At 44.5% G+C, this 11,914-nt stretch overlaps 1 protein-coding gene across 1 annotated transcript; it reads right to left on the bottom strand.

Moving 5' to 3' along the window:
- Positions 1 to 10,939: 10,939 nt before the first annotated feature.
- On the bottom strand, positions 10,940 to 11,632 carry GL218_04465 (putative alkyl hydroperoxide reductase subunit c thiol specific antioxidant protein; the record flags this gene model as incomplete). The annotated part of the gene is made up of 2 exons (XM_033581074.1): positions 10,940 to 11,397; positions 11,473 to 11,632. The coding sequence occupies 2 exons, from the start codon at positions 11,630 to 11,632 to the stop codon at positions 10,940 to 10,942; spliced, it is 618 nt and encodes a 205-aa protein (XP_033435575.1).
- Positions 11,633 to 11,914: the final 282 nt, after the last annotated feature.

Here is an 11,914-nt window from a genome sequence, read left to right on the forward strand (position 1 = left end):
ACATAATGTACTAGAGGTCGTTCAAATCCGTAACAACCAATAACTCGGGGGAAAAAAGAGATTATTAGTATTTTTATAAGCAATACAAAATCGTTCGTGGTGTCGTTTCCGCTCAACTCGTTTGGATATTGATAGGTGGGAACCTAGGCACTGCCTGTCCCCCCGCGCTAATCTTCCTCGGATAGCTCTAAGGTGTATACCGTGTATACCGTATGGTGTTTAAAGCCGAGTCCAGCCCGAGCAATATTTGGATTTCTAATTTTTAACAGCCGTTGATTTACCTCTGGTAAATGGCTAAGCGCAAGTGGTCGTACGTAAGCCTAACCTTGAAGGCGATCGTTGAGCCGGCAAAAGATAGTTGGCAAGTGCCTAGAATTCAATTTCCTGGCCTCTAATATGCACAGACCGACAGACCGTGTCCTGGATGACAAGTGTGGCAATACGCTATGAGTTCGTAACGACTATATCTCGGCTTACGTCCTGCAACTTTGCTCCCGTCGTTTCGTTGTTGCTGATAAGTTCACCAAGACCCAATTAGGAAAGTGCAACAATCCGAATTAGATTATATCTTGCTTATCGAAACAAGTATAAGGGGACGTAAATGCTCCGATGTCAAGGGACGAAACAGATAAAATAATCAACAAGATGCTTCCGAGGATCAAACAAGGTAGACCGGACGTTGAATGGTAGATCTAACGGTGCGACGAACTAAGCTTAGGGACGGGGTTGCGGTTGCGGTTGTGCCGGACAGTCGGGATAAACGCTCGTAATCAATAAAAACGTCTCGCGGTTGCGGAGTAAGAGAAAATGAAGTCGTCTTCGGATGCGGGCTCTCCAAGGAGGAATAGGAGTTTACGTGTTAATGGCCTGCAACACGAAAGACTGTGAGGCGAGAAAGGGAGAAGAAGAAAAAAAAAGAGAGGGAGGGGTTCTGAATAGAACAACTGATCTTGCGAAGAGGACTCAAGTAAGTAGGGTCAAGAGAAAAACAGGCGAGGAGTTCGGGGGGTTTAATGAATTCGGCTGGCTGGGGTCGACTCAGGCCCTTGCCAGGTCTACCAGGTCTGGCCGGTGCAGTCGGGTAGGAGAGAAGAGATTTAGAGTGGAGTAGGCGGAGAAGAAAAATATGGATAAGTGTGCTCAAAATGGCATAATGCAAATGCACCAACCAGGTTAGGCTAGCCGGGATGGGAAAGGTACTCGCCTAAGAAGTATACGCTTGCCCGGATATGGAAATATCTCTTCCTGTCCCTTCCTGCAAGGAATCCGCGAGCGAGATTGGGCACGACATTCCGCGCCCACTTTCAACTTATTTTAACGCCAGTCGTAAACTTGTAGTATTGTACTTTTCCGCTCGCGATTTCCTCTGCATTAAGTACATAAGTATATACAAGTTAGGTAGTAAGGCGCATACTTTACCATATTCCATATCCCATATTGCATATTTCTTTATGTATTCCGTACGAAGTACACCCTCATCACAGAAACGTGGCTGCATGGAGAAGCCTGTAGGAGCCACAACCCGTACCTACCTACTCTACACCTCTACGGGAGGTCAGATAAGACATACTACTTCATCTCCATCGTGAACTAGTTGAAAAAAAGGGTCCGTCCCGAAGGAGGCCCCCGATTCTAATAGATTCTAATATGAAGACCCTAGCAACGCAGAGGAGAGGGTTGCACAACTGATTAGGATCTAAATCGCGGGTGAACCACAACTGTCAGGCCAGCTACTACATATGTAGGAGGTATGCATGTATGTGTGATGTAGATCTACTACATAGATGAAGGTAGATATATCTAAGGAGGTCTTAGGACTTACATATGTACACTACGTGCCTAGGTGGGCAAATCCACCATGTACGTCGTATGTATGTAATACTTGCTTATTTTCGGGTCCGTCTTGATTAATTCCAGCGCCGCGTATTAATCTACTATAATAATCAGTATCTACTATGGACGGCGTAATTCGAATTCGATAGTTATTATTCGTAATACGTCGGGTTCTAACCCTTTGCCCCTTTACGGCCACGGCGTGGAGAGGAAGCAATCTTAAGTGCAGTAGCCCGACCCAGCCCTACTATGTATGTATCTTCTCGTAAAGGACCTCCCCCTTTTTCGGCATATTATCCTATGAGTCTTAACAGAATCTATCAATATACTTAAGAACCCTTCTTTTTCTATTCGTGTACCTATCGATACTGACGTCGTATCGTATGTATCTTCCGGTGGACAAAGCGTCTTGTTTGCCCCATCAATTACATCTATTACAGAATGAGGGCACGTCGATCCCGTGCGACCTCTCTCGCCTCGCTCAAAGTCTTCATTCGGGGAATATCTTCTGTTATCCACAGAGAACAAGGGTGCTTAGGTGTAGATAGATGGGCGAGTACTACCTTGAAATCAAGTTACAAGGATATTTGACGTGGACTCAGCTCACGGTCCTTCTTTTACCCACTATCCATGCTCGGTGTTCCTAAACTATTATAGTAATGGATCATGTATGCATATATTCGCTAGTCCACCAGGTTCTCATTGACTTAAACTACCTAGCACGTTTCTTACTTCTATCCCATATTTGTATAGGGGTTTGTTTTGACAGCTTGATAACCATTTAAATACATGTCATCATCGTCGTCATCAACTATTTTCACTGGTGTACCCAAAATGGATGAGCTCATCCATGATATTCTATAAGTGTTTTGAGCAATGTTAAATAATACAACAAAAATAACTAAATAGACAGCAAAGTAACACCAACTCAAGTATCAAATGCGCTCATCTCTAAAAACAGGCCCTTCCAGTTATGCTATCAACTTATACGGTCTAAGCGAATAGGGGTTCGACAAAGTTAAGGCGGCGAGTATTACAAGTCTACTCCAGTGATAGCAGAGTGACATGACATCCTACCATACCTTATCGAATTATAAGCAGAATGCGGCACATTCACGATTTCGTACGCTGTTTAATATATTAACGTTCCCTTCTTCTATGTGGATTGAAGTTCCTTCGCATAGGATAGTTTGGTAGGATGTCATTTGCATACCATAAGAAGCAGGTATGCCACAAGACGACAAAGAATGCTATAAGACAGTCCCGATCCTACTTAACTGTTGTTGTCTTTGAATTTGTTAGCTTGTCATCTTTGCTGCTTTGCTGTGCTGCCCTAACTATTCGTCCACGGTCTAAAGTCTTAGACAGCTCACAGTTATTACATATAATCATAGAATCCAATTGGGGCTATGTATGGGTCAGCATGTAATCTCCGTATGCTAGTACATCGCGGATGACAGGAACAAGGTTAGACGACAGGGGAAGAGGAGTGAGAAAAGGATTTATCATCGCTTATTAGGATATCAGTTGAGCATTGTTCAATTACATAGTAGATATTCTAAGAAGTACTAAAGTACCGGAGCTCTCTTAGCTCCCCGATGGTAAATTTCTCAAATAGGTATGTGCTTCTTGGTAATTAGGAATCGTTGACAAACCGTAAAATAATAATAGTTAGTTGAACGATGTCTTAATGGTGTTCTTAGCGAATTGGCCATTTAAATTGCTGCTTTAAGCCAAGTAAATGTAGCGTGATTTTTATTTTTTTTATGTACATCTTTTCACTCACTTGCTCAGTTTGCTCTATTAACTAATAAGTACGTATAATTGCATTAGGGAAGCTACCTCACCTTACTGAGGTCATCGTTTCTATTAGAGGTGTATTGAGAAATAATTAGGGGCATGTTTACTGCAGGTACGCTAGTATGGGGTATTAGGCACGCACCTGCACAGTCCATCATCTATTCAAGCTTCCCCTGCCAATAGATGCCAAGAGGGAAAGACGCTGGATGGTACCATACTACGAAAGGGTACCTGTCATTGGCACGCTGATCCCTCAATCCCTGCGAACTTCTCTCCATTCCCCTGTGATTTCCCTGTAAGTCTGAAACACGCCTGGCGCATTGCTTCAGAAAATACTTGATACCAGATATCGGCGCTAATCTTTCCTTGTATCTTATTCATCCATTATCCCACCTTCTCATGTGCAGTTGCATCGATCCGGTCCAATCAGAATTTGCCTCTTCTACCCTACTCTATTTGACGACGACCAACCAACCTCTGGTCTATCGTTGAACGACTAGTTGGGAGGTGAAGATGGGAAATACGAAGCTTCCAAGACGACTACAGGGAACTAATTCCCCCACATTCATTCATGCACAACATCTCATACAAAAGATCATAGGCATATTTAACCAGAAGGCTGCTACAATCCTGTCTTCGCTCCTCTGTCGTATTGCAGGCCTATCAAGATATATTCTCTTTGCAATGATAGGTACCAGGAGGACATCACCGACCATGAAAGGCAGGCCTGTAAACCCATTCCATCGGTAAATGACCCGTCAGCCTACTTACATTCTCTAGATTTCCGAACAGGTCATGCCCGCCCGGCTTCAATGGTCCGTGGAGGGGCCCCCCTGGTTTTACGCTACCATACAGAACCTTGAATCAAGAACGGCAAAAATCCAGCGATATGGTTATCATCACTAGGATGTTTTTCTGAGACTTTGATTAGTATGTTCAGATGGGAGTATCCTCGTATGTAGTCTAAGTCATTTCCTCTTCGTATGTAGTACTATGAGCGTTGAATCCAAACTCTATATCTAAGGGATACCGTGTAGTCACACTTCAATCCCCTTTCCCGCTTGGATCCTTTAGTATTAACGAAAGAATAAGGGGTAACGCATGCCTAGACGGTGAATCTTTCTCTACCTAGGTAGGTACTAACTTAACTTATCAGATCAGATACACGTATGTACGGATCATGTGAGGCGACTTACATAGAACTAATGGATAGGCTTGGTTTGATAGTCGTGGCCAGCATAATCCAAAACATAAAACGACCACACTTATGAATATTTAACCCATCCTAAACTTACTATTAGCTACATGACGACATCCGATGCCGCATCTCCTAGTCGTTTGATCGACCCGCTACCCTTGCGATGCTAAAAGCTTCCCATTATCTTATGCCGATTCACCATTATAATTTTTTAGTCTTCTTACAACGCAAACTATCATCGTACATCAGGATTTGAACCACCCAAGCAAACGTACACGTGAGTTTAAACAACCCAAAAAGGGTATTTTAAGGCGCTTGTACCTTATGGATGAGCTGACTTTTCTACGAGGAAAGCTCATAGGTACCCAATCTCGCCGCAAGCTGCACAACTCCTCTGCAATTTCATTATAAGCTGCAAAGCAACGGTGGGATTCTGGGAGCGTGCACAACGAACTACGAATCCTAAATGGGCGTGGCGTGTCCATGGGAGCGAACAAAAGCTTACTACTGCATTAGGCATCTCGCACGCGAACGTGATCCTTTTACCAGAGATGTCTTCCCCAGAGATATCCACCTCCCTAAAACGCCACCTATTAGTGAAAATAGCTTTATATAGCACTGCCAAGAAATAAGCTAACCCAGTTGTACGGACGGCAAAGCTTATCCCAGTTCACCCCCAACCTATATTTTAAGTAAAAAGCGTACGTTTCGTTGTTTAAGTATGTCATTGATCAACTACGGCGGCTGGTAGTACCTATAGCCATGGTTATAGCCAGGGAAATGCATGACGAAGTACTAGGCGGGAGTGTTGGGTTGAATTCTCCACCATATGCTCCGAACGAGTGGATGGGAACATTTACCGTGATCTAAAACACACCTAGTAATTCATACAACTAGCTAGTCATTCTATCTCGATGGATTCACCAAGTGCTTTGTTTCAAACTTGGTCAAGCTTGTTCCTGCATTGGCGAGTGGCCTCTGTATTGGCCAGATACTACGCTATAAACCAATGATGTGGCTGAGAAGCTGACTTGAACTTGCGTATCGCTTGAGGTGTTGGAGGAGCGTGAGGAGAAAGCTCTTCAGGTGGTTGATTGGCTCCTTCAGATTATTTACATACTGTTTGCTGCCGTTGGCCGCGGCCAAGGCCACGACATAAATAGAACTCTTTATCATATCTAAACCATAGATCTTGTGCCGTCCGAGTTCTTGGCATTGCATCCGCTGGCTAGAGATAGAAGGTGAATGGCGGCATTTCGGTAAGCGGTGGGTCTAGCGAATGGACTACATTAGAACATTCGCAAACTGGCGGCTCTACCCTTCCGTTGATGACTACAAAGATATATCAAGTTTATTCTTAGTGTCCACCTCTGAGGAGGGGGGAGAAAGCAAGCAAGTACCTAAGCAAGTCAGCATGTCAGAGAATGGGTATACTATAATTGATTGGGTTGTGGTGAGAGACTGACGCCAGTCAGATGGTCTTTTTAGACCATGCTGCAGGCCATTATGAAGCTAACACTATATACAAATTTATCGGTTTATCGAGAGCGGCAAGCACCGCGCACCTAGTATGTAAGGCAGTTACTCTTACCTAATACTAAACTGGCAATACTATGCGCAAGTACATCGGTACCTAAATCATGTACTTCGTACCTAAAGGTAATTTCGGGTTATCTTAGGTACATAGATAAACTTGAACTCGACCAAGCTTCGTAAGCCACCTTTTTCTCATTCCTGACCCCCACATGTGAGTACAAGCGACCTATCAACAAATCATTAATTTAAACAACCCAATACGAGAAGCCAATCCAACTGTGGCTTCGGATCCAGGAACGCCTTGCTTGGTCTAAGTTAGTTTAAGAATTAGCGATCTCGATACCAAGATGTGACCAGTACACTATCTCTACTGGATCTACTACAAGCTGCAGCACCCATTCTGAAACACGATGGACTCGACATCACGAACGTTGTTGAAACATCTCGAGGTGTTGCCGTCGTGGTTGTACTCAACCATCATGTCTATGCTCAATCTTCTACCGAATCACGGGACGTAAGGCGAGATGGGTGATCTCATTGGTGTACCTGAATAGTTGCATGAACATTGCGGTAAACAAAGCACCGAGCGAATCCTTTCGTACTCCTTGCAAAAGCCAAAGCCAACTACATACAGTACATACAGTACATACAGCTATCAATCTTCAAGACCCCTAGTCTCGAGCATCCCCGGGTACCTTGCATTCTCGCTATGCGGTCAGCCCTCTTGGACCCCGCCCACGACTCTCTGAAACAGACACCTTCGGCCTTGGATGTGGATTGTCTAAGGGTAGGCCCTTCTGCTCTCTTTAGCCAAGTAACTACGTAAAACAGGCATAGCTCGTCACAAGTTCTTCCAGAACGGGCATAGAATTACGAAATACAAAGATTTTGCAGCCCAGCATAGGGTTGCCGTGCTACCAAAGCCCATCATCACACCAGCTCTCCATCGCGGCCCAGGTCGATCGATTTAGAAATGATGACCCGCCGAATTCCCACTACTGCGGTATCATCCCGCCTATGATCCGTACCCATCGCCGGAGTAATGCGCGCTTTGGGCGCGTGCGTACAGGCCACTGTCGTTAGCTCCAGCCTATCCGGCGAGTTATTCGGAGTCCTAGATGTCACGTTGGCGGCAAGACGCATAGTAGCACAAGCGTTGTGGCATTGAAATTAATTTGGTGAAGCACGATCACGGATGTTGGCAGCGCGCACGTACACTACTATGGACCCTTAAGTTCATCTACCAGCAAATATGAACTACGGATTTCTATATGCCTCAAAATCTCACGAGGTTTACGTCGGTTGAAGACCTTGGCATACCGATGAAAGTTATCATGATGGTTTGTTTGTCTGTCTGTTTCATAACTCGGCTTTACTTTCCTTTGAAGTCGTGATGGCCTCTACTAGCAGTACTGGTTAGCTTCTTGGCTCCCCAGAGATCGACTTGTTTCATTTCTTCGGACATTTTACACCTTCCCCAATCGTCACCAGCCATGTATTTTATCTGCAATCAGAGAGTTCTGAATTACGAGCCCCTGCCTACAATACGACGCTGTTGAGCTACCAAAGTGCCATCCCTCGTGGGTCGTTGGTGCATTTAGGTTAAGCTCCCTTGTCAACGTTTATTTCTGAAACGCTGGCAGCCAAGTGATTCCTGTTTCAGCCTTCTTTAAGGTCTACATACTCTACAGCTACCTGGCGCCGACCTGACCGAAGTATGGGCGCTAGGTAATTGTAGTGACCACCATACTATGTACAATACCATCTGACCAACAAGCAATTCGCATCTTCAACGTCGTCATATGCCCGAGCTATGACTTGTAAGATCGCCACCACCCACACCCGTCCAGTTATCCGCCGTACTATGTACTACTCCAGATCCCATAAGCGCCACTACATTAATTCAAAGTCATATATGAAACTTAGGAGCTATAGTTCTCTGCTTACTGGCAGTTACAGGCTACCCATAAACGAGTGTTACTACACATTCACGAAATATATCGTCTAGGGATCTCGAAGACCTCTCGAGTCCAGACTGATCCGTGGTTGAGTCGTCGAATAAGCTAGCCGGGACTCTGCCGGCCCCGCCGACAGGGAGAGATCGTCTTTTGAAACTCGTCACGGGGGGCTGCTTGGCTCTCGCCTTGTGCGAACCCTGAATGTTCTGCTTGGCAGCCCACTGCGGCATAAATGTTAAAACATCCAGAAGCATTCTTGACTGGGACCAGGATTCAATGATATACCAACTAGTGGCGATATCTTCGCAGAACGAATGTCTCTGCCCGGGCCGAAAGTTGCGAAGACCACAAGCCCCTCGCCGCATCATTACTTGATACTCTATGCAGGTACAAACAAGAGGTCGAATCCTTCCAATAGTAAGCTCAACCCGGAGAGTTGGGTATCACTAGCCCCGTATATGCGGATGCCCAGACTAAGGATGCTATTTCGGGATCGGATCGGGGTCTAGGCTAGACAGAATATCTGGCGTAGGTGCCACTGGAGATCATGAACGCCACAAACTTAAATTTCTGTGCCGTGATACCCAGCTCCGCCACTGCAAAGATTGATATGATTTGTGCCGAGTGGAGGATCTCATAGAAAGTTGAAGTTATTGACCGATTTAGAAGGCGAACCTCTTCCGTCGGCGAGGCACGTGGAAGACCCGCCTAATAAAGAACGAAGGAATAGATCCTCGGCCTTGACGGCTGAAAGACTATTCCATAAAACGCAGCTGGAGGAATATTGACAGCTTAGCAGCTACTATATCGAGAACAAATCTCGCCCTATGGATATGATTTCGAGCTGGTTTTTTTGTGTGTTCTTTCTACAAGCCGGGACCGTCGGTAGTATTTCACGATCGCCAATTGACTAGCGTCGTAGACGGCACCATAAAACCACATGGCATATTCCGATCGGATCTGAAGATCGAGCTGGGCGAGCTTTAACTCGTTGTGGTAGGTGTTCTCTGCATAAATCTTTACGTATAGGTTCTTCGAGTTTCTCAAGAATAATATTAGAGTTACGAAGGGAAAGAAATCTAGTCAGTGTTGTATCTAATGGCTATATTTAGCGAGTCAAGTAATCATGAGAATATTCATTTGTTAATAGCTACGATAACATAACAGATTAAATCCTAACAGTGTTCTTATTGTAACTATTGTGGTTACTGACAGCGATGATTGTCACACTAAGATAACCCAGCGCATATGGTATTCTAGAATATCTCCTTTGACGGAAACAACTGTGCGTAGAAGTCCTATAAGGTGTATTCATATCCTAAGGGACCATAGATATGATAGTGTCTTGTTTATGGTCTCTCCTCGCAACAACGTATCGGAGGTGGTAGGATTTGTTAAAGGTTTATTTGTGTAGTATTTAGCTTTAGCAAGCGTGAAGTGTTAACAAATAGAAGCTTGAAGCTCATGTAAAGTTCAGGTTTCTGAGTCGCTTATCGGGTGGCGTCTCGTATGGTTTAATAAGGTTGACTTATATGTAGAAAGATAACTGCCATGAACAGTAGTAACTATCACAATAATCTTTGGTGTATGACACGGCACATATGTCAGCCTCGTTTCTAAAAGATTAGATTCGACTATAATTGCTTTTATTAGCTCTTTTTATTATAGCTTTATTAATGTGATAAACCCGAAGAGAACCCTAATATTAGCATCATGACGGTTATGGGGTAGCTTATGAGGAATCAGTAAACTCCCGACTATTAATTGTTGATTGATGATATCCTGCGTAATATGCTTGCGCGCCAATGGCAGTAGGACGTTGGGCATTTACCTCGACGAGACTATGCGGTGCCCATGGGAGTCGATTATGAGTCTTCGGGGTGACGAAACTGGCACCAAATCTTGAGCTTAAACCACAGATAGAGTCAAAACTCGGCCGGTATCTCCCGTTCTGGGGTAAGTATAATGCGCTTAACCTTAGTAGATTGTAGACTATATAAATGACACGTAGTGCCTGTTAAACCATTAACATCTCTACTCAATATACTAACGAAGCGAACAACCTACGCATTCGGAGATGTCGCGGGATGTCGCGGGATGTCTAAGCAGGCAGCACATTAGCATCTGAATAGGTATCGAGCCTCATTCGTTGATACTCATCAATACGTAATATATCACTTGTAGATTGTTGGCATTTTTACTCGTAAATTGTCTTGCATTGATGTGTCTAGGCTGATTATAACTGTAGCTATAGTCTGTTACTACGAACCAGCGGGATACTCAAGTGTGATACTATATTTGTAATTATTAGATTGGATCAGAAAATTGGATTACAGTTTTGAGTAAGTGAAACTGGTGATAGGTAAATATCAAATGTTACTCTTATCGCATTATTCGTGATCATTATTTCCAATCTTAAAACTCACAGTTTATCAAGAGCTACATAAACCATTCTACCACACTAAACACAATCTATATCTTATTAACAACAACAACAACAACAACAACAACTCGTAATATTGTTCATAGCAAGCATCCAATACACCCCAGTCCTAGACTGCCAGGCGAAAGACACCTTCTTCCTCACGAGAGAGTATCATGCTTGGCATCCCGCTTACAAGAACCCGTCTGTCCTCGGCTCTGGCGGCGGTTTCGGCTTGACCTTTACACCCAGACTCGTCAGGGCAGCCTCCAGATCTGGGAGTTCACTAGAGGACGCAGCGACCCTGCTGTACTTCACCATGCCGTCCTGATCGAGGGCGAAAGCGCCGCTAGTCTGCCACCTGTTACCGCTCTCGGTGGCGCGGTTCCAGATGTTCTCGTCCTTGCCCAGGCGGAATGTCTTGTACAGAGACATAGGGCCCATAATCTGCCATGTAGTCCCAATACCTAGACCCCAGTGCGCGTACAGCTCTCGCTCGTAGTCGACGACCACTTGCACCTCCCAGTTGCCGCCGACCTCTATGACCCAGCGCTCGGTAGCCTCGGGCGAGGAGTGCGAGACCGCGATGAAGTGTACGTCCTTGTACTGCGTCGATGTCGAGGTTAGGTTCTTGAAGGCCTTTTCTGCAACTATGAGGAGTTTGCACGATTAGATGTATGCGTATGATGACGGCTTCTAGGATATCGGGTACGACTATGACTTACATGGACAACCACAATGGCGTAGGAAAACGATAACGGTGGGCTTGTCTGTTGGAAAGGTGAGGTTGGGATGTGCGGGAGCTGGAGAGCCGACTTGCGGAACTGGTGCTACCTCCTTGACGGGAGGTGTCTTGAAGGATTCCCACTCCTGAGCTAGGGACATTGTTGATAGTATGTTAGTACCTACGACACTGGTCTAGTAATAAATATAGTAAGTAATCTAGTATACCGATATATACAAATTATTTGGAGAATGATGGAAAAGCTGCGTAATTTTTGAAATGGGTCTGTTGAATTATGTAAATACCTAAACTCTAAACCTATAAATTATGCAGATACGTCAATTCCGATAAGAACATGAAACTTTATCGGCGGCAATTTACGGCCTTATATAAAGATTTATCTTATCAGTATTCTATTATGAATATTGCATAAAACATCTCAT

The sequence above is a fragment of the Daldinia childiae genome (assembly GCF_008694065.1).
Source record: "Daldinia childiae strain JS-1345 chromosome Unknown Scaffold4, whole genome shotgun sequence".
In the NCBI taxonomy this organism is placed as follows: Eukaryota; Fungi; Ascomycota; class Sordariomycetes; order Xylariales; family Hypoxylaceae; genus Daldinia; species Daldinia childiae.